Raw genomic sequence first — 24,284 nt, 5'->3', positions numbered from 1 at the left:
ACTCAGCCCCTCTGAATGCATTTTCTCCTGGCTTGAAAAAAGCATTTTAAAAAACGCAGCAAAAGCTATGTATTGCACACAAGTTAATGTGCAAATGCATTTTATTGGCCAGAATATTCAATTAATCTGGCTGATAAAATGCGATATCGCACAAATGTGCCTAAAAGCTTCTATCGTTTATGCACATTCTGCGGTTTTTCTACCCAAAAGCTCCTCTCCTGAATGCGCTGGTGATGGTTTTTATTTCCTGCCTGCAACGATCCTCTTCTAATACACTTTAAATGCCTGTGTGTACTGTACATAGACACATAGGGGTAGATTTAAGAAAACTGGAGCACTCTGGTGCAGCTGTACATGGTAGCCAATCAGCTTCTAACTTCAGCTTGTTCAATTAAGCTTTAACAATAAAATCTGAAAGCTGATTGGTTTCTGTGCAGAGCTAGAGCAGATTTTGCACTCTCCAATTTTAGTAAATCTGCCGCACGGGCTAATGTAGTGGTAAGTTCACTGGCAAAAAAAAAAAAAAAAAACATCAAATACCTGTGAAAAAAAGGCCCTTTTAAGCCCAGCATGCATGGGGCCTTAGTGTCAGTGTTGGGGTAGTTACTCAAAAAATGTAACTAGTTACTTCTGTAAATTGTAACGTGATTACTTTACTAGTTACTGCATTTGAAAAATAACTTCACTACTTATTACTTTACTTTCCTCTTTCCTAATTGACCGTGTAGAAGAAGATACATGACACTCTTTCTGCATAGAGTTTATTGTATAAACACAGCTTTTGGGAAACATGAGAACAAAACCTGAAAAAAACTGAATAAAACATAAAGTGCAACAAAAAGTCATAAACTTCATCCCTCTCTATTCTTCGAAATAACGATTGTATCGCACGGCTTGGGTAACGCAGGAAAGCGCGTTCCTATAGCCTAGTAAAGCTGTGTAGTTACCTCCTATAGCCTAGTAAAGTAGTGTAGTTACCAATATTAGTATTGTAACTAGTTACATTACTTCGTTACCAAAAAAAGTAATGTAGTTACTGTAATCCGTTACTTTGTAACTCGTTACCCCCAACACTGCTTAGTGTCCATTCACACTATGTGAAAAAAGTCCTGGTAGGGGCTATCTACAGCACTTGCTAAAAATTCTCTAAAACATAGATATGTGCAAAAGTGAGAAAAATTGTGCAAATGTGCAAAATTACTAAATATGAAAACATTAATTGCTAAAAGTTCATCTCATATTAAAATACATAAAATATAACAAAATCCAATATTCCGTGATTATTCCTTATTTCAGGAACTTTACATGTGCTCAAAAGTAAAACACTCCAATGGCCGATTACTTAAAGTTCATCTCATATTATAAATAAAATAAAATGTGACAAAATCCAATATTCCGTGATTATTCCTTATTTCAAGAACTGTGCTGGTGCTCAAAATAAACACTCCAATAGTGACTGGTAAAGTGCAGGTGCTGAATGCCTTCTTCCCGTGAAACTATTTATGAAATGGGTGACTTACCAAATGAAGTGGATCTCATATACCTTACAGTATTGAGACCAATAGCGCTTATTGGTAGGTCCCCTTTAAATCCTCCTGGTTGTGCTGATGGTGGTTTCCTCCTCACCATTCCATAAGGCAGCATGTAATGTGGTTTTTGGGAGAAGAAAGATAAAAGCTCCAGATGGTGTGATATTGTTTAAAAAGGGTTTTATTCCCATAAAATAGCACTGTTCAATAAAATCCTGCAATGATCCGACAAAGGATCATATTTGCGGAAACGTTCGTGACAAACGGATACAAACATGCAGAGTGGCGAGCGGAGGTGAATCCGGGTTGCGTTCCAAGTAAGTGTCATGTTGTGCGGTCCACGGACTGACGCGTTTCGTCACATCCGGTGACGTTTTCAACGGTTTCATATTTAGTAATTTTGCACATTTGCACAATTTTTCTCACTTTTGCACATATCTATGTTTTAGATAATTTTTAGCAAGCGCTGTAGATAGCCCCTACCAGGACTTTTTTTCACATATAACCTTACACTACTGCTGCTGCTATTATTTTCACAATTTTTCACATTTTGTTAAAGTTTTTAAAAAATATTAACTCCTAGGCACGGGGAGTACGCTTTATTAGGTGTTACTTTTCTACATCCATTCACACTAGTCCGACTTGTCAGGCGACTTGGTCAGCCTGACAAGTCACGCACCGTCGCGTCCCATAGTGTAGTACAGGAACGGTTCTCATAGGAGCGACACAAGTCGCTCCGACTTAGAAAAAGGGTCCTGTACTACTTCGGGGCGACCTGGAGCTACTTGCATAGACATGAATTTTAAGAAGTCCGTGCAAGTCGCGCCGAAGTCGCGGTGCACGCGACTTCACAGGTTGCCCCGAAAGTCATGCCGCTTCAGTGTGAACCCGCACTTAGAAGAAAGAAAAGTAGCAACTGATGAAAGTAAGGAACTCTGCTGCAGAGAATAAAAAAAAAGAAGAGTTTAATATGACTTACAGTATATTACCTTTATTCCTTTCTCCAAAATTATGTTTGCAACAATAGCAAGCAGACACAGATGAATTGCTATAAATTTTACATATTTATGACTGCTTTTTTTTTTTTTTTTATTGTGCCTGAAATTCTCCTGCAAACAAGATTGTGACAATAAAATAGAAAAAAAGGTTATGACTGAATTTCCCAAATGCAGAGAACTACCCTATTCATTTTGCTACACAGAAATTCCATCTTGGAACGCTGCCATCTTAATAAAAGTAAAAGAAACCACCTGTTTTATTTACATCTAATTTTCATATAACGTGACTTTATTAGGCAGAACACATGGCACTCTATGGAAGTAATACCTGTGCCATAATGCTGCTGGCTGGATCTTTTTATAAAGCTCTTCTCTACCAGCTGGAAAATGTCAGAAATGTAAAAAGAAATACATTTTATGAACTTAAGCAGCCTCCACGTCAATTTTCATACCCACGGTAGATCAGGAATGGGAAGAATATCTAAACACCTAAAAAAATTAAATTCTTTATAAAAGTAGTTGAGTCATCAAAGCATTTGAGACGTTTAATGGTTCCATTAAAATAACGGGTTTCTGAATGGCTTTCCTTGAAAAGTTGGAACTTTCTAAAAACGAGGTCTTAATGTTGAAAACCCAGAGGAACCGTTATTACGTGCAGATCTCGTGAATTAGACATAATAAAACAGAAGCTGACTCAATGAATATAAAGAGCTCACTATATAAGTGGCAGTAGCAGGACACAGTCCCTCCATACAGACTGTGAACTGTGTTCTTGGGGGAGCTACAAATCCCCCTTCTGAGACCAGGGACCAAAGTTTCCCCTTACTAACCAAACACAAATCTAAAAAAAAATGAGGCATTTACCATCTTGTAACCAACTTCTGAAGGATTTCCTCATTCAGAAATAATTTCCGTTGCTTCCATTTTATTATTGCTCTACCACACGGGTAGCAGGACTCTCAGGAAGCAGAGCGGTGGGGTAAGCATGGGGGAATAGACAGTTACTATTAACTTTACTTCCAAGAAATTATCATTGACACACAGATGACCCTTGTTAGAAATAATAACATGCCTGTAAGCTGGGGGGCATTTGGAGAATATTGTGCTAAGTCTGTAACTTCATTACAAACATATAGTGTATGGTCTCAATATAATCATCTGGCTGATGGGACCAACATCTAGGTGTAATATATGAAAGAAAATAGAAAATAATGGGATTTTTGGGGTACCTATAATCAGTCATAGAACATTTTTAAAACCAATATTTTTTTTTACATAGTTACATAGTCCAGTTGAAAAAAGGAACACAAAAAGAAGGTGCTCCTATGTGCAGTAATAACAAGACTTTTATTGCCCAAAGGATAAATAAAACACTTAGTGCCGGTTCACACCAACGCGGCACGACTTCGGGGGCGACTTGTGAAGTTGCGTGCAGCGCGACTTCAGGGGGACTTGCACGGACTTCCTCCCATAGAATGAATGTCTATGCAAGTCGCTCCAGGTCGCCCCGAAGTAGTACAGGAACCTTTTTCTAAGTCGGAGCGACTTGTGTCGCTCCTATTAGAACGGTTCCTGTACCACACAATGGGACCGCAAGGGACCGCGACTTGTCTGACAAGTCGCCTGACAAGTCGTATTAGTGTGAATGGGCTCTTATGAGAAATAAAATGTACACAGGCTTATTAAGTCACATAGGATGTCCAGCAGAAGGTTTCCCAAAAGATATGGCAGAAATGGTGACAAATCCCGGTCGACCATTGGTGGGGAGCTGCGTGTCAAATATCCAGGAAGGACAGCCGTGCTGCCAGGACCAGAGTGGAACGCATATATTCCGGTGTGAGGTCAAAGGGGGCGGTGATGCATTTCAGGGCATGCTCAATAGCTCCTTCTTCATGACCATCTTTTTATACTGCACTTAAAAGCACCTTCTTTTCAAGTTCTACCTTTACCAGAATTTTGCCTCTCTCTTATGGAGTGCTCCTGAGGTGTTCATTAAGACGCCTGTCCATTTGCCCTGTCTCCCATTTGGACTGTGATTTCCCTTTCCCCTGGACCCTGGACGTTCCACTTGTCCCATTTGAAAAAAAAAACACATGTCCATTTAGTTCAACCAATAGAAAAAAATATATATATTAGAAAACCTCCATTTACAGAACCCTTTACCCGCAGTTGATCCAGCTAATAAATACATGCTACCATGTGACCCTGGTGTCTCTCTCTCTCAGCCCAAAGAACTGTCACCAAGTTGTCATGAACAGCTTATGGTCAATTAATGATTGGGAGCTGGTAGGACGGCTCCCTATGATGTAGGCACTGTGCAGCCAATCACAATGCTGCATAATAGGGAGCTCATCCTACCAGCCATGCATGTCAGACCCTGCTTAAAGGGCTGGCTCCCACCGATGTACATGATTAAAGAACACCTGTCAGGTTTTTATTGCTCTGTAAAGTCTAGTACACGCGGGTCGAATGTCAAGCAGCATCCGCCGGTTCTAAAGAGACTGACCGACATTCGGCCCGTGTGTACGGCAGCTGGTCCAACAGAAGCCAGCTTCTGTCGAATAGTCCTGCCTGGAAAGAGTCTGCCGATCGTCTCCCGATCAGGGCTCTCAGCCAAAAAAAACCTAGTAGTATGTACGAGGCTTTGGGAAGTCACCCTCTCAATTGGACCTAATGATCATTGTCATAAGGACTGAAAGTGAGTGAAAAATCCAATATTTTGAGTTCCTATTGAATCAGAACTTTTCCAAATGGGACACTTGTTCAATTGACAACTGAGGGCATTTCCCTCACTTTGGAGAGATTTCCTCTAAATTCCTGTGGTGTATTTGGAACAGGAATTCAGGGTAATTCTCCCCAATGGTAAAAGAGAAAAAAAATGATGGGTTTTTAACCATTCCCTACTCTAAAAAAATTAGCTTTAGCTAAATTTTAAATTAATTAAGTTTTGATCAGTCATATTTTAAAGAATAAACAGATTTGTTTTTATATAAACACAACTGTTACCATCTGGAGGTTAAAATAAGATTAAGCAGTTGTCATGGAAGCTGGTCATACACCAGTAGAATTTGGTTTGAATGTTCATATGGAAATTCTGAAAGATCTTTCCTCAGAGCATTTGATCTTGCTGTTGTTGAGTCAACCAATTTTGTTTGACAAATCTTAATATTTTGTCCAGAGCTGCTTCTTGAATGGAATGCCAGATGTATTACAAGGGTTTCTTTTTGTGCCTAGAACATGTGCATTACGATTCTTCCCAAACGAAAACCACATTCACAGTTAGAGTTGCATTTGTTCAAGAAAAAAAAATACCATTTTGATCCTTTTAAATTTTCTCATCACTGTGGTCGAGGAAATAAATGTCAAGTTGACTCCACTAACAGCACACATTTGAAAAATGTTTTTGGAAAGAAATTCTTCTGGTGTAAGGCCAGCTTTAGACTGATCAGAGACAGGCAGATATCTATCCACCCGTAAGAACAGGCACATCCTCCTCAAGCCTTTATAGAAGCTCAGCAAGCAATGTGCAATAATGACCACCTCCAATAATTGGGATAGCTCGTTATCATCCACCAGGAAAGCCTTACATGGCCCAAAGTACATGCAGGTTTTTGTGTTCTCATCCCAGATTGTAGATCTTTTAAAGAACATTTTTGTCAGTACTTTACACAGGCACCAACTTGTTGTTCTTTCCCATATTAGATTCAGCCCTTAACTCTGAGCTACTACACTTGGTCACCCAGAGGCTATACTGACTACTTACCAATACTTTTTCATGCAGGTTATGTCAACTTCCGTCAACAATATCCAGAGCTGTTTGAAAACCTGACCCCAGAGGCAGTACGGAGCACAATAGACGCTGGATATCCAGGAATTCTGACCAGTAGAGACAAGAACGGAAGAGTCATTCTTCTTTTTAACATTGAGAACTGGGACTATGAGGAGATCACCTTCGATGAGGTTTGTCTGACAGTAAAATATAACAAAAGAGGCAAGCTGAATGAGTAATATAAGAGACTTAAAGCTGAACCAAGGGATAAGCAAATGTTGTGGCATGCACATCATTAGCTAAATCTTGGTTTGCATTGTGTATTTCTTCCAGATCTATGCAGGAGCTTTCTATAATAAAGACCAGTCATTGTTGATCTCTCTCCTTGCCCAGGCTGACTGGTCATGTCTCTGCCCCCTCCTGTAGTTTTCCACAGGCAGCCTGTAGTGGGTGGAGCTGTACAATGATTATGCCACATTAGAAAATATCTGGGTTTGGAAAGGCATTTGGCGCACACAAAGTGGATTTATATACTTTGTGGCTATAGAGAAATATTGTTAAATATACATTTTTTTTTGTATACAAACTTTTATTGAAAGGATAAATATACACTTTTTTAACTTGTAGTGCAGCGTATAACTGGTTTATTCAGAAATAGCAAATAATTTATTTATTTTTTAACTTCCCATTGATTGCCATGGTTATAGCAATTTTCAAATTTTCTTTCAAAATGAACCTGAATACATTTGATTAAAACTGATCTGTAGCCACTTCAATAGATTTATTTTCCTTTGTGAAATTCATTTATGACCTGTATATTTCAAGGTTGTATTTTAAATTGTATTTTGAAGATTGATGTTTTTATATATTACTATACTCTTTAGTGATGATCAACAGTGGAGTTTAGATGTCTCCTCTGGAGTAGGTTCTTTTCTCTTAGTGGTTTTTAATAAAATTGTAAGCCCCATTGACAACCCAAACTTTTGTTTTAGTTTGGGGTAGAGTGAGAAGGAGTTAGAACTTCTATTGTTTTTTTTTATCGCTGCCTGTACCTTTATTGAGAGACTCCCTCTCTTAGCACACAAATGCTTTCTGTTCCTGAATTGTCAGAGTTAGAATTTTTATTTTTTTTGTTTTTAATTGCCATCTGCATCTCAATTATAGAGATTTCCCCAGCACACAAACATTTTCTGTTTCTGTAATGTCAGAACAAGAAACAAGGGATCACATGTTTCTGGAAAAGATGGCAAGTACTGAGGTTATCAGATTTTCAAAAATGAAATCCAGAGACACTCTTTTGACCACGTCCACTTTTAAATGACACCCACAAAAGCACACTCCCATTTTTTACATGCATGGCAGCAATTAGGGCAGAAACCACAGCAGTTTTGCAGGAGTGAATGAAGAGGATCCAGTGCCTTTGCCATCGGAAGAGAATATCTGTGGCAGAATCATCCTTGGAGCCGGGGATATTTGAAAAATACAACCCACTTGAGTGAAGTTGACACCTTACCAGGAAGAAATGTTTCTCATTGAGCTTTGGGAGTGGAATACTCCAGCTGGCTTATATTGACACAAGCGAGATAGATCCCTATAACTTGCCAGCCTTTCTGGTAAGAAGCGTGCAGTTGTTTCTGTGGGAGAGAGCAGAGCACCATGTGAAGCACTGATGTTGTTCTGAATCACTCTTCACTTATATCATATAACAGAGCTGGTGGATGTTAGAGACCTTGCGCTCCTCCACCTTCTGTTTGAGGATGCCCCACAGATGCTCAATAGGATTTAGGTCTGAAGACATGCTTGGCCAGTCCATCATCTTTACCCTCAGCTTCTTTAGCAAGGCACTTGCTGTGACGAACGTGGGTATCAGATCCCTGCCCTTCTCACTAACTAGTAACAAAGGACCAGCCAATCTCACACTCTGCCGTCACTTACATAACAATGCCACTCTCAGCTGCACCCTGCACAAAGATTTTCCAGCTTACGGGACCACAATCTAGGTGCCAGCAGGCTGAGAGCGATTGTCACCGGGCTAATTAAGCAATTAACCCTTTCAATGCCACCACCTCTGCGTTATTATGAGCCCAGAGGAAGCTCGTAATTTTAGAAATACCAATTATGATTTTAGAATAATCGTCTGTAACACACACTGTCACCACAGACAGGAATGTTCATAGGATTTATTATATACAGTAGCACTCTTCAAGAGACAGGTTCTTTGTTAGCTTGCATTAAGCGCTTAGGGATAAGGTTAACACTTTTCAAAAAAAAGTTTAACCACTTAAGCCCCAGAGGATTTGGCTGCTAAACGTCCAGGGGGTATTTTGCGATTCGGCACTGCGTGACTTTAACGGACAATTGCGCGGTTGTGCGACGCTGTACCTAAACGAATTTGGCGTCCTTTTTTTCCCACAAACCGAGCTTTCTTTTGGTGGTATTTGATCACCTGTGCGATTTTTTGATCATGCGCCATAAACAAAAAAAGAGCGTCAATTTTGCAAAAATAGCAATATTTTTCACATTTTTTTATATGAAATTCCCCCCCAAAAAAATGTAAAAATCAAAATTTTTTAACATTTTCGGCCAATTTGTTTTATGCTTCCTATGTTTGGTAAAAAAAAATCGCAAAAAGCGTATTTTGATTGGTTTGCGCAAAAGTTATCGCGTTTACTAACAAAGGGAAAGATTTTTGTCATTTTTGTTGTTTTTTTTTTAACGCATAATGGCGGCGATCTGCGATTTTTTTTGCGGTGAAGTGAAGGGGTTAACTTTATTTGGGAGGGAGGGGCTGTGTGTGTCCCTAGGGGCGTGCTTTCTACTGTGATTGGCTGTGGCTTGAGCTGTAAGGACACTGATCAACGGATCTACATAGTAGATCCGTGTGATCAGTGTCTTTACACCAAGGAGAATGACAGGCAGCTTGTTTACACAAGCTGCCTGACTTTCTCCCTCTCCCTCTCCCCCGCCGATCGCAGAGTGGCCGGAGGACATCGGGTCCACCGGTCACACGCGCGGGGGAGTCCGTGACCGCGCTGGAGCGCGCCGCCGGCGGCGCGCGCTCGCTCCCCAGACCCTCCCAGGCTAGTGACGTACCGATACGTCACTCTGCCTGTGAGGGGCTGACCGCCGCAGTATATAGTCGTGCGGCGGTCGGCAAGCGGTTAATAATGAAAAGGTCAAAGTTGGTGCAAATAAAATATTTACAGAAAAAAGGTGTTTCAAAGAAATAGAGACACAATTCAGCAATTAGAAAAATAAGGTAGAATTGAGAAGTAAGAATACTTGCATTCAATGTATTGGGTGTTATCAGAGTTCAATCGACGAGCCAGTTGTGATCGGTTCTCAAACTTGATAGATGTTCCTTCTTTGATGTTACCATGAGAACTCTGATAACTGGGTAGGAGTCTCCCTTTTTCTCTCTGAGATCAAAGAGGTGTTGACAGATGCCCCTGACCAATTAAAATGGAGTGGCCATGGGCTGTTCTGGGGTTATGACAATATCAGGACCTTCCTCTTTGGACAGTTTTATACCACTATTCATATCTCGAAATATGTATTGGTTACATTCTTTAAACTGATAGTTTATCATTCAGCATGTAATTTTGCATCCAGGAATACCAAACACAGAATATGTCAGATAAACTTGTCACCCAAGGAATATCTGGCAGCTATCTGCTATTCTATATATGATAGAGTGGTCATGCATGGTCTTAATTTGATCAGTATGACATTTCTCATCCAAATATATACTTAATGTTAATGTGTCATGTTCCTTTCTGCATTTATGAATCGTGTGTGTATTTGTTAAGTTTCTAATGAACAGCTGGATATCCGTAATGTATTTGTTCAAAGCTTTACGACAGGCTTGTTTTGGAAGAAACAACTAGGGATGATCGAACGGTTTGGTTCGACCCGAACATTGGCTGTTCGAGGTTCGGCCGAATTTAGAACTTTTTGCCCAAAATGTTCGGAATTCGGCAACCAGAACCGACCAAAATGCAATGGTTCAGGAAATGGGCTTTAAAAGCCCATGGACCAGAACCATCAGTAAAAGCCAATTGAGGGGCAGGAGAATGCTAGGAATGTGATTGGAGTGACTAGGGGGTCCCTAGACCAATCATTAGTGATTACGCCCCCCCAGTATATAAGATAGCCCCGGCAAATTCCTAGCATTGTAATACAGGGACATGGAAGAGAATGGAAGCAGTTCTGTTAAATGTGCTTCAAAAGTGTCATTTAGCATTTATTAGTGGGAGGAAAGGGATATCTAGTGTAGTTAGAGTGCTCCTTTACACTTTAGTTAGATGCAAAAAATTTGTTTCTGTAGGGAAAGTGTTAAGTGCCAGGGTGACCGTAATGTAGTGTAGGGTGACCGTAATGTAGTGTAGGGTGAACTGACACTGACTGCTATTGCAGGGTGACCAAACCCTTCCATGTCAGGGTGACCGCTATAGAGAAAAGCTAGTTTCTCTGAAGTCACTTTCGCTGCAGGAATATGGCTTTGCTCCCGTCAGCATTCTTTATGCTGCAGGCGTTGCTAGTGCTTTTTTGAGGACATGTTTGGAGTCAGGCATGACATCTGAACATGTCTATAGGGGTATATATACACACACTTATGTCTGTATATATATATATATATATATATATACACCTGCACATATATAGGTGTTAAAGGAGCAGAACACTATACTTTTGCTGGTTACGCTCCCAACACCTATATATGTGTAAGTGTAATATACATATCAGTGTGTGTGTGTGTGTGTATATAGATATATATATATCTATATACCCCTATACAGAAGTTCAGATGTTTTGCCTGCCTCCAAAGAACCCAAAATAAATGCCCAAAAAAATGCCTGCAAGAACAAACCTGGGCATTTTTTTTTTGGCGCTGGCATTTTTTTGGGTTCTTTGGAGGCAGGCAAAACATCTGAACTTCTGTATAGGGGTATATATATACACACACACTTATATGTATATTACACTTACACATATATAGGTGTGTTAGGAGCCTAGCCATATTAGTGCAAATTATTTCATTAGCAAAAGTATAGTGTTGTGCTACTTTCACACCTATATATGTGTAGGTGTGTATATATACCCCTATACAGAAGTTCAGATGTCATGCCTGCCTCCGAAGAACCCCAAAAAATGCCCAAAAAAATGCCTGCAAGAACAAACCTGGGCATTTTTTTTTTGGCGCTGGCATTTTTTTGGGTTCTTTGGAGGCAGGCAAAACACACACTTATATGTATATATACCCATACACATATATAGGTGTTAAAGGAGCAGAACACTATACTTTTGCTAATGAAATCATTTGCACTAATATGGCTATGCTCCCAACACCTATATATGTGCAAGTGTAAAAATACATGCAAGTATGTGTGTATATATACCACTCTACACAAGTTCAGATGTTTTGCCTGCCTCCACAAAAACCCCAAAAAATGCCTGCAACAACACACCTGGGCGTTTTTTTTTTTTTGGCGCCTTTAACACCTATATATGTGCAGGTGTATATATACAGACATGGGTGTATGTATATATACCCCTATAGACATGTTCAGATGTCATGCCTGACTCCAATCATGTCCTCAAAAAAGCACTATTAACGCCTGCAGCAAAAAAAAATGCTGACGGGAGCGGAGCCATATTGGTGCTCTGAAAGTGACAAAATACAAACAATCTCTTTTTTTCTGGTTCTGGACATGCTACAGAGCTGAAACTTCACAGGTATACTTTTTAGACCCCCCAGATACTAAGGCTCCATTCACATGTTAGCGTATGGATCACGGGCAGAACCGCCGCGGTTCCGCCCGCGATCCGGAGATTATTGCAAATCGCGGGACGCCTGTGCGTTGCCCGTTGATTTGCAATAGACCCCCAAACGCTGAGCGATGTTGCCGCGATTTCCGCCTGCCGAATTGCGGTAACATCGCGCAAAAAAATCGCGGGACGCAATACGCTCCAAAGAAGCTCTTGTACTTTTTTGGTCGTAATGCGTCCCGCGTTTTTTTTTTGCGCGATGTTACCGCGATTCGGCAGGCGGAAATCGCGGCAACATCGCTCAGCGTTTGGGGGTCTATTGCAAATCAACGGGCAACGCACAGGCGTCCTGCGATTTGCAATAATCTCCGGATCGCGGGCAGAACCGCGGCGGTTCTGCACGCGATCCATACGCTAACATGTGAACGGAGCCTAAATCCAAAGTCAAAATCGAAAAATCTCTTTTTTTTTTTTTTTTTTCAATAATTGGCTCTCTATCAAAAATGACAATGTTTAAGAACTTTTTTTTGTGTGATTAATAGTCCCTGGGGCATGACCCAGAACCCTAGGCACTTTTTAGGGGCATTTATTGGGTTTTAGGGCTTTAAAATTGTGTTTTTTGATTACCGAAGTTCGGGTCCCATTGATTTCAATGGGTTTCTGAAATCCAGGCCGAACTTTCGGGTAGTTCGGATGTTCTGGCCGAACCGAACTTTTTAAAAGTTCGATCATCCCTAGAAACAACATCCTGCCAGAGATCAATTAGTGGTTTTATGTCTCTGAGTTGAGATAACGGTTCTTTTGAAGTGTAAAACCTATGCATTCCATGAGTTGATTGAGGTGGAGAGGGGGGAGAATATCAGTGTGTGTATATCTGGTCTGCCAGACTGCCATAGCTGCTTCTGAACAACATGGCTGCTTGCAACAGCTTTTCGTATATCCAGTGCAGGATATCATTACACTCACGACTTTACATTGTAGCAAAGTGTCATTTCTTCAGTGTTGTCACGTGAAAAAAATTTTGTAAAATATTTACAAAAATGTGAGGGGCGTACTCACTTTTGTGAGATGCTGTATATGGAGTTATTTGTTAAATATTTAGCGCTGGCCTATATTACTTTTTTGGGTTGCGCACCTATTTGTTTTACACATGGAAACAACTGGTGTCAGACTTGTAGAACAAGGTAGGCATTCAAGGTATAAAGACAAAATGCCTTGAGCACCATGAACAGAGGAAGGAACAAAGAAGGTGGCATGCAGCAGTGAATTGTGGGTGTGGTCACATTGCTGTTACAGAGGGGGGGGGGGGCTTAAAAAAGATGTATAGCTTCTTTTTTTTTTTTTTGGAATCATACTTACCTAGGTGGATGCTGCATCTGTCCTCAGCCGGCTCTAACACTGAGAACTGAGCAACTGAACACCGCTGATTGCTCGGTTCCCACAGCTCCCTGAGCAGAGAGCTGCTGACTGTCATTCACCTCTCTCTGCTCTGCCTCTCCGCGCTCAATGGAGCATGGGCTTTGGAGGGGGCGGGGAGCGGCCAGCTCAGGCTCCCAATGGCTCACTGAAAGGCTGAGCCGGGTGCCAGTCCAAGCATGTGAGCATATCCCAACTCCATTGTCGCAATCTTGCCCGAGCCTGGACTGACTCTGTGTCGTCAGCCAGTCAAAGGAGTGCAGAATAAACGGCACTCCTGTGATCCACAGACAAAGTACAGCCAAGCGAGCTTTGGCTATACTTCTCCTTTAAAGGGATATGGGTAAATAAAACCTAATCCTATGCTGCTATGGGCCAGGAGTTGGTAACACACAGCGTGCAGGGGTCAGGTGTAAGTAAAATACAGAGTGCTGGTGTCAGGAGTGTGTAATGAGCAGAGTGCAGAGGTCAGAGGTAAGTAATGCTCAGAGTGCAGGAGACTGTTGTAAGTACTGCATGGAGAGCAGACAATAGGAGTAACGTAAGTAACACACTTACTGCTGAGATCAGAGAATGCTGTGTTCAGGCCAGGAGCAAGTAACACACAAGTTGCAGGGTAATAAGTGCAACTGAACTGAAGTATATTGAAAATATACCTCATCATCTGGCCTGGGGACTCACTTGTTGTTCCTGATTTCCCCCATGTGAAAGTCTGGCTCTTGCCCGTTACCCAGAATGTACAGTGGGTAAAGAAAAATAATCACTCCCCCTTTAAAATAATTACATTTTGTTGCTTTTCAGCCTGAAATGAAGACAGACACAGTTTTTGTTTTATATAGCTGTAATTACTCAGTGCAACTTATAACATACAAGTGGAAGATATAACACCAACATGTCAGAAAAAATAAAAACTCAAAAACAGAATCATTGAGTTGGAAAGAGGATCACCCCCTTGTGTCAATATTTTTTTGAACCACCTTTTGCTTTAATTACAGCCTTTAGTCTGTTGGGATATGTCTCTACTAACTTTGCACATCTAGACTTTGCAGTATTTGCCCACTCTTCTTTGCAGAACTGCTCAAGGTCAATTCAATTTGAGGGTGACTGTTTGTGGACAGTAGTTTTCAAGTCATTCTGCAGATTTTCAATGGGGTTTAAGTCTGGGCTCTGACTAGGCCATGCAAGGACATTCACCTCTTTCTCCTCCAACCATTGTGTGGTCATTGTTGCTGTGTGCTTTGGGTCATTGTCATGTTGAAAGATAAACCTCCTTCCCATTGACAACTTTCTGGCAGAGGGCAGCAGAATTTCCTCAAGAATTTGATGGTATTTTGCTTATCCGTTTTTCCCTCTATCCTGACAAGTGTTCCAGTCCCTGCTGCAGAGAAAAAAACCCATAACAGGATATTATCATTTCCATGCTTTACTGTAGGAATGGTGTTATTTGGATGGTGAACTTTTTTGGATTTTGGTTAGACATATCGTTCGACGTTGAGGCCAAATAATTCCAGTTTAGTCACATCTGACCATAACACCTTTTTCCACGTGACCTCAGAATCTTCAAGGTGCATTTTGGCAAAGCTCAGTCGTGACTGCATGAGGCCTTTCTTGAGGGGTGGCTTTTTTATTGCAACCCCTCCCATACAAGCCACATTTGTGCAGAATTTGTGATATTGTTGTCACATGCACACAATCACCACTCTTTGTCATAAATTCCTGCAAATGCTTTAGAGTTGCTTTAGGCCTCTCGGTAGCCTCTCTGACCAGCTTCCTCCTGGCTCTTTTATCCCGTTTGGAGCGACATCCTGATTCAGGGAAGGCCTGTGTTGTACCAAATACCTTCCACGTCTTAATAATAGACTTCACTGTGCTTCTAGGCATTCATAAAGCCTTCACATTTTTTTATATCCATCTCCTGACTTGTGTCTGTCCACAACTTTATCCTGGAGATCTTTTGACAGTGCCTTGCCCTACCAGGAACTGAAATGCTCCAGGAAAGCTTTTTCCATGCTGAACTAATCAAAATGACCACAGCAAATGGATTTGTGTGCCATTGAAAAGGTGATTAACTACACCCGATGGAGAGTTTACAAGTAATTTTTAAAGGGGGGGGGGTATCCTTTTTCCAACTCTGTAATTCTGTTTTTGAATAGTTTTTATGTTTTTCTGACATGTTGGTGGTTTATGTTTCACTTGGATGTTGTAAGTTTCACTAAATAAATACAGCTGGATAAAATATAAACTGTATCTGTGACGAGCCAGAACCACAGGGGTGACACGTGAGGTGCACGGTGGGCCGGTGAGAGACAGCAATAATACAGTTCATCGGTTTACTCACGGTTAGCAGAAAGCCTCCCTGGGCTGGTCGCACAGTGAAGAGGAAGACAGCACGAAATCCTCCGGGGCACGCTCTGTGATAGGGAAACGCCAGCCAAGATGGTGGTTGAGGTGCCCGTGATGACAGGGGTGTTTAGAGTGCTTGTGGTGGCTGGGTCCCTTGATGGTATTTGTCGTGACGCCAGTACCGTTAATGGTGGTACAACCAGTTGTGATAGCAATAGTGAAGAATGAGGTAGACAGTGGTAGGATACAACTCACAACTTTTACTGTGACTGGTTTTGGTTGCAGTACAAACATCCAGTTAGAATACAGTCTCTGGGTAAATAGAGGAATTCTGCTGATCCACTGTTAATAGGCTTTAGTAATGCTGGACTCAGGCTGTGATTCAGTGTAATGCTTACTTGTTTGTGATCTGGCTTCTGGTACCTTTTGAATCCAGTGAAATTTGGTGAGGTTGCCAGTGGCTAAGGAATTCCTTCACCTTTATTCTCAAAGGTCTTTGCTGCCGTTTGGTGGCTTTTACCCTTTGATTTTTGCAGTTCCAATTTGTCCCTTCTCTGGACTGACCTTCTCTAACCTTCTACATGGTGCTTCTCTCTGTACACTGACTTCCTGAACTGAACAATTGACCACAGATAAACCTGAGCTGGGATAGATATCCCAGGGTGGTGCTATCCCCATCTTGTGGTGGGAAGTATGAAGCACACTTGACCAGCCTATGAACAGGGATTAACAGGTGTAGCAATGCACATGCAAAATATAGCAATGACAAAGTAGTAATACATTTGCAGTTCCCACGTGTCCTGAGTGGGACGCTGCATTCCCCCATGGTAAAACGTGTGTCGACCTCGACACATTTTGACTCGATGTTGTGTCTTCCTGTAAGATATAAGAGAAAGGGAAAAGCATGCATGCATAGGAAATAACAACATAACCCCATTCTTGTACTTCTTGTATCTGAAAGTAAAATGGGTTAGGTAAACATATCTCAGGCAACAACGAAATGTGTCAAAAGGTGACAAAAAGGGGTGTAGCTTTTCCTCTGAAGACTGGTGATGTATGGCAAAACCAGAATAGTCCACGATGAGATGGAAAAAGGAAAAACAAAACAAAAATAACATCTCAGGAGGCTCACAGGGTAGGAGTCCGTTCCCTGGGCACAGGAAAATGTCAACAGACGAATATCACAGAGGCTCAGGTACGTGAAAGTCTATCTCCGGGTGCACATTGCAAAACAGTAGGTAAGTAGTCCTTTTAAAAAGTCCTTTAAAGGAAATGAACATGACATCACAAAGTCAGTCTTCTCACTCTGGAACTTCAGACGATGTAAGGATGCATTCAACGATGAGATGGCAGGGCTGGTAGTTGTCTTCTCGACTGCTGGTGTAGGAAATCCTTATAACGGACAGGTGGTTGTCCTCTTGTAGTCCTGTCAGATCTTCGTAGCGGCTGAGTTTCTACAGGCCTTGTTTCAAGGGAACTTGATGTCTCTTGAGCTCTAGTAGACACTTCTTGAGATAGCTCCTCTGGTTGAAGTGTGGTTGTATTGGTCTTGGCAGGCACTAAGATATTGAGCCATGGTGTAAGGAACCATTGTAAAGGATCAGAGTCTAATAATGCTTTTCCAAAAGACTGTAGTGGACCCTCTGAATCAGATGATTTTGTAGGCTCTGGTTCTATGGATTGAGTTTCCTCTTGGACAGCTTCTTCTTGAAGAGTTTCTTCTTGAGTACTTTCCTTGAGACATAACTTAAGGCGATTGCGATGTACTACACGTGATTTGTTTTCTTTGGTGAACTCATAAGTATGAGTCTCTGGATTGAGAATAGCTGTAATGGTGTAAGGTTCTCTCTCCCATTTGCTATCTAACTTGCTGGTGCGATGGTCGTTTTTTAACCATACATGGTCACCAATTTTGAGAGGTTCTGCTTTGGCAGATTGGTTATAATCTCTTTGTTGCTTTTCATGAGCATGTTCCATGCGATGTTGAACAATTTCTTGTGCATCAATTAGACGTCTTTGGTGTTCACTCACCCAATCAGTCTTTGGTAGAGGGTTGATTGCATCAGGCACTTGTACGCCCAAAGTATGGTCAGCAGGTAGTTTACCTTGTCGGCCAAACATGAGATAATAAGGTGTATACCCAGTAGAACAGTGAATGGTGTTATTGTAGGTGTACATCAATTGAGGCAATAGAGTAGGCCAATTACTTCTTGTAGCAGGTGGTACTGCTCTTAACATCTCAATTAAAGTTTGGTTCATTTTCTCACAAAGTCCATTCCCTTGGGGGTGGTAGGCTGTGGTCCTGATTTTCTGGCAATTGTGAAGTGTACACAGTTCTTTGAAGAGTTGCGACTCAAAGGCAGATCCCTGATCTGTAAGGATTCTTTCTGGGCATCCATATGGCAATAGGAAATGTTTCCAGAAGGCATCTGCAGTTGTCTTAGAGGTCAAGTCCTTGACAGGTACGGCTACAACAAATTTGGTATAATGATCAATGATGGTCATGGCGTATGTGTAACCTGAGCGACTTGGTTCCAGCTTCACATGGTCAATTGCAACTATTTCTAGCGGTGTTCTGCTTACAATGGGATGTAAGGGTGCTTTTTGGTCATGTTTTTCATTTCTTCCAACAGCACAGGTGGAACATTCTCGACACCACTTTTGAATGTCTCCTCTCATCCCGATCCAGTAGAATCTTCTTCGGATGGTGGCTTCTGTTTTCTGCACGCCAAAGTGTCCTGATTGGTCATGATACATCTCAAGAATGATTCTTGCATCCCGGCGTGGTATTAAGATTTGGTATAGACGATCCCAGGTAATTGGGTCTAAAGTTCTTCTTAATAGTAGGCCCTTCTGTAGGAAGAGATGTTTTCTGTGTCTCCAAAGTTTTGACAATTCTGGATCAGCATTTCTTCTGCGAATTCTTTCAGGTGTTCTTCCGCTGGTGAAGAAATCTTGCAGTTCTCCCAACACTCTGCTTTCATTTTGCAGCTTGATCCACTTTTCTTTGTCCACTTGGGATCTTGGATCCACTTGTTGTTGAAGGTTGAGGACTTTTCTTCCTTGGATGGTGATAATGTCTTGTTGGGCAAAATTTTTGTAAAAAGCTGGCATTTCTACCTCTTCCCAAACATCTTCCTGTGTAGTAGGGTCTTCTTGGGTAGGCAGACGAGATAATGCATCCGCATTTTCATTTGCTTTTCCTGTTCTGTATTTTATGGTGAAATCGTAGTTAGCTAGGCGTGAGGCCCATCTTTGTTCCAATGCTCCCAACTTAGCGGTATTAAGATGTGCTAGCGGGTTGTTATCTGTGAAGGCCACAAATGGTGTTGCGGCAAGGTAATCTTTAAATTTTTCTGTAACAGCCCACACGAGTGCGAGGAATTCCAATTTGAAGGAACTATAGTTTTGGTCGTTTCTTTCAGTACCTCTAAGAGATCTACTAGCGTAGGAAATAACTCTTTCTTTACCTTCTTGTACTTGCGACAGGACAGCTCCCAGACCTTTCTTACTAGCATCTGTGTAAAGATGAAATGGCTGCTGGTAATCTGGATAGCCTAGGATTGGTGGTTCTGTTAACTTCTTCTTCAGGATCTGGAAGGCAATTTCTCTTTCTGTGTTCCATTCAACTGGTATTGGAGACTTTTGGTACCTCTTAGGATGTCCTCTCAGAAGTTCTAGTATTGGCCCCGCAATTTGGGCAAAATGAGGAATAAAGCGTCTGTAGTATCCTGCGAAACTGAGAAAACTCCTCACTTCTTTCACTGTAGAAGGAGTAGGCCAATTTCGGACTGCGGCTATCTTCTCTGGATCCGGTTTAACACCTTCAGAGCTTACAATATGCCCTAAGTATTTGACTTCTGACTTCAGTAGATAGCACTTAGATGGTTTGACTTTGAGTCCATGTTTAATGAGGACTTGAAAAACTTCGGCCAAATGTTTCAAGTGATCTTCATAAGATTTGGAGTAGATGATGACATTGTCTAAGTACAACAGGACGGTTTCGAAATTTTTGTGTCCTAAGCAACGCTCCATTAATCTTTGAAAAGTTCCGGGCGCATTGCAAAGTCCAAAAGGCATGCAGTTGAACTCAAATAGGCCCATAGGGGTGGTAAATGCAGTCTTCTCACGATCTTCAGGTGCCATTGGTACTTGCCAGTATCCACTGGTTAAATCAAGGGTAGAGAAGTAGGCTGAAGATCCTAAAGCTGTCAAAGATTCCTCTATGCGTGGTAAAGGGTAAGCATCCTTGTGGGTGATTTGGTTAATTTTTCTGTAATCCACACAGAATCTGATGTTACCATCCTTTTTACGGACAAGGACTAGAGGTGCAGCCCATGGACTATGGCTGTCTCTAATGACATTGGAGTCCTTCATCTCTTGGATCATTTGCTTTACAGATTGGTACATAGTTGGTGGTATAGGCCGATATCTTTCCTTGATCGGTGGGTGTGAACCTGTAGGGATGGAGTGCTTGATGATATCCACTTCTCCATAGTCTGTAGAATGCTTACTGAAGGCATGGTGAAGCTCCTTCACAATTTTTAGTACTCCCTCAATTTGGTTTGCTGGTGTGGAAGCATCTCCCACATGAAGTTCTTTCCACCAGGATGTGTTCACATGTTGGTCCTGTGGGTTCTGTCTCTTGGTAATTTGCTCTGTGGTAGCTGTAGCCACACTGATGACATCTTGAAAAGTGACTTGGATTAGCTGTGCGATAGGACGGTGTTTTGTTAGTGTTACACTGCTATCACTCAAGTTTAGGAGTCGAATAGGCACTTTACCTTCAGAGACGGTCACTAGGCTCCTTGCAGCTCTAACTAGAGGATAGTCTTCCAAAACAACAGGCTCTACCAGGGCTTGGTAGTCTTGACCTTGAATTCCGACTACAGCTCGGCACCACAAGAGAGTTTCGGTGTTGGGTTTGAGGATCACAGGTTGCTTATCCCGGATGCGGACACAGCAAATTTCTCCTTTTTCGTTGGTGAATCTCTGTTGCGCATTTAGTACACGGATGGTTTGTTGGATCACCTTCTTAGAATCAAGAGAGGCAGTAGGCACTAACTGGTGCAAGGCTTCTAGCATCTCAACATAACAGTTCCTGAGGACATTCATTCCTAGGACTATTGGAGGGTTAGGGTTATTGCTTTTGACTCGTACCACAATAAGGCCTTGTCGAGGTAGTGTAGTTCCTCCTACTTGAATGGTAGGTTCCCAATAACCATGGACTGGTATGGGTTTGCCGTTACTGGCTATGAGACTCAGCCAGGATTCTGGAGGCTGGGTAAGCTGATTTTGATCCCAGTATTTTTCAAAGGCTGCTTGTTGGATAGTGGTGACTTGGGATCCGGTGTCAACTAGGGCAACAAAAGGAACACCGTTTATTTGAAGTGCCACTTCAGGACGGGATCCAACGTATCTTGGCATCCAGTGGGGATCTTCTGGACCTATTGGTTTAACTCCCGAGGGGTGGTCCTTGGCCTCGGGGGTTTCCCTGTTTAACTGCCAGCAGGTTGCTTCTGTATGGCCTGGCTTGTGACAGTACGTGCAGATAGGCCGCTTAGGGGTACTAGTGCGGTCAGGGGGGCGTCCGCCAGAATTTCTGGAATAAGTCTCTCTATAATTAGAGGGGAAGAGTCTTCTGGATACAGGTTTCTCATCCTCTAGCATTAATGGTTTCTCCCATTGTTCCAACTTTTGGTGGACTTTCTCCAGACTTTTAGTCAGGAAATGGACTTGCTCAGTCAAGGCGGCAACTGCGTCAGTAACTGGAGCTTGGGTTGCCTGACTGACTATAGGTAAAGACTTTACAGGGGTAACCAGCTGTGATACAGGCACTTCAACAGATCTAACAGGTTCTGTTGGTGGGTTTTTTCCCAGTATGCTGATAGCTAATTCTTTGAAATCTAAGAAGGTAGCTCTTGGATGTTGGGCGGCTAACATTCTTAGTTGGCTCTTTAGATTGTCTGTATTGACGCCTTCAATAAATTGTTCTTTCAGGGTTTTGTCCTGATTCTCTGCCTCACGGGGGTCTACTTGGACAACAGCTCTAAGGGATTCCTGCAAAGATAATGCAAAGTCTCTGAGTGACTCACCAGATTGCTGTTTCTTGCTGAAGAACCTCATCTTGACCTCTGACACGGTTCTGGGTTCAAAGGTGGTGTAGAGACGTTCAAAAATCTGCTCAATGGTCTTTCTCTCTGAGCTCGGCCAAGATTTCACTTCTCTGAGCGCAGCTCCTTCCAATTGCGCAAGAAGAATCTCCATCTGTTGCTCTGAGGATACAGGGTACAATCTGAACACAGCAAGAATTTTTTCTTTAAAGTCCCTTAAAGTATGAATTTCTCCAGAATATCGTGGGAACCAGGGGGCCCCAAAATAATAAGGCATGGTTAAAGGCATTAAGCTTGGTGCTGCAGCGGTTGGGATTGTACTGGGACCGACTGCGGCTGCTGCAGGGGGTCTGCTGAGGTCAGGCTGCACGTCATCTTCATGCACAGACATGGTAACAGTAGGTGAATTCTAGTTAGGTAAGTCAAATGCGTTTTTAGACACTTTTTGTGCAGTGTTGCTATGGACAACCGCTGTCTTGCGGGTGTATGGCCCTTTAAGAATTTAATGTCAGCTGAATACAATGCTGCAGCAATGTTGATTTTGGGTCTCTGGCAGAGTTCCTGCTATTAGTGCTCCTTATGGTTAGTAGAGGCAACTGCCAGGTTGCGATTACTGCTCGGACGGCAAGCAATGCGATTATTTTTTCTTCTTTTGCTCGCATGCTCATGCGCTTGTCACACTCTCCACCCAGGATTGACACAGCAAAGGTAAGGCTGGCTGGCCGGACAATTTTGCATAAATGGGTGGCAACAAAATTTCCCGCTCTTCAGGGCGTGTCACTAACTTATCCACAGTGATGGCACAGACATTTTTGAACAGGAAGGCCTCCAGCAGCCATTTTAAGTGAATAGAAACAGTCAATTCAAATACAGCAAGCAGTTTTGTTGACACACAAATGTCTGATTTCCTCTCTTTGGATGCTGCGATTTTTATGCTGATAACTGGGATAACACTTCCATGCGACTTTGAAACAGTTTAAACAGTTCTGTGGCCCCACACAGCGTGCAATAAGTAAACAGTCTCTCAATAAAGCAAGGGGCTTATTCTGATGCGACAGTCTTTTAGATAAGGCGCAGGGGTTAATATCCTGTTCGTGACGCCAAATTTTTATGTGACGAGCCAGAACCACAGGGGTGACACGTGAGGTGCACGGTGGGCCGGTGAGAGACAGCAATAATACAGTTCATCGGTTTACTCACGGTTAGCAGAAAGCCTCCCTGGGCTGGTCGCACAGTGAAGAGGAAGACAGCACGAAATCCTCCGGGGCACGCTCTGTGATAGGGAAACGCCAGCCAAGATGGTGGTTGAGGTGCCCGTGATGACAGGGGTGTTTAGAGTGCTTGTGGTGGCTGGGTCCCTTGATGGTATTTGTCGTGACGCCAGTACCGTTAATGGTGGTACAACCAGTTGTGATAGCAATAGTGAAGAATGAGGTAGACAGTGGTAGGATACAACTCACAACTTTTACTGTGACTGGTTTTGGTTGCAGTACAAACATCCAGTTAGAATACAGTCTCTGGGTAAATAGAGGAATTCTGCTGATCCACTGTTAATAGGCTTTAGTAATGCTGGACTCAGGCTGTGATTCAGTGTAATGCTTACTTGTTTGTGATCTGGCTTCTGGTACCTTTTGAATCCAGTGAAATTTGGTGAGGTTGCCAGTGGCTAAGGAATTCCTTCACCTTTATTCTCAAAGGTCTTTGCTGCCGTTTGGTGGCTTTTACCCTTTGATTTTTGCAGTTCCAATTTGTCCCTTCTCTGGACTGACCTTCTCTAACCTTCTACATGGTGCTTCTCTCTGTACACTGACTTCCTGAACTGAACAATTGACCACAGATAAACCTGAGCTGGGATAGATATCCCAGGGTGGTGCTATCCCCATCTTGTGGTGGGAAGTATGAAGCACACTTGACCAGCCTATGAACAGGGATTAACAGGTGTAGCAATGCACATGCAAAATATAGCAATGACAAAGTAGTAATACATTTGCAGTTCCCACGTGTCCTGAGTGGGACGCTGCATATCTGTCTTCATTTCAGGCTGCAAAGCAACAAAATTGACTATTTTAATGGGGTATTAAACTACTTTATTATTATCTAGTTTTTTAACTACTAGTATTTTAATAATTATCTAGTATTTTAACTACTTTTATATACCCACTGTATGGTGGCTAGGGATGATCGAACGGTTCGGGTCGACCATCGGTTCGACCCGAACATTGGATGTTCGATATTCGGCCGAATACCGAACTTTTTGCGGCAAAAGTTCGGTATTCGGCCACCAGAGCCGCCCAAAATGCACTGGGACAGGAACTGGGCTTTAAAAGCCCGTGATTGGCCCAGAAAC

At 42.2% G+C, this 24,284-nt stretch overlaps 1 protein-coding gene across 1 annotated transcript in view; it reads left to right on the top strand.

Annotated features, from left to right (window-relative positions):
* RLBP1 (retinaldehyde binding protein 1) overlaps positions 1–24,284 on the top strand; it is a 93,154-nt gene that overhangs the window by 42,938 nt on the left and 25,932 nt on the right. Inside the window, exon 5 of the mRNA XM_082255406.1 lies at positions 6,309–6,487. Within this exon, the coding sequence (XP_082111532.1) occupies positions 6,309–6,487 (179 nt within the window). The remainder of the gene's footprint in view (positions 1–6,308; positions 6,488–24,284) is intronic.

The sequence above is a fragment of the Pelophylax lessonae genome (assembly GCF_965119305.1).
Source record: "Pelophylax lessonae genome assembly, chromosome: 4".
Lineage (NCBI taxonomy): Eukaryota > Metazoa > Chordata > Amphibia > Anura > Ranidae > Pelophylax > Pelophylax lessonae.
Note: the sequence above shows the minus strand (reverse complement) of the source record. Positions and strands in the feature narration are given on the sequence as shown.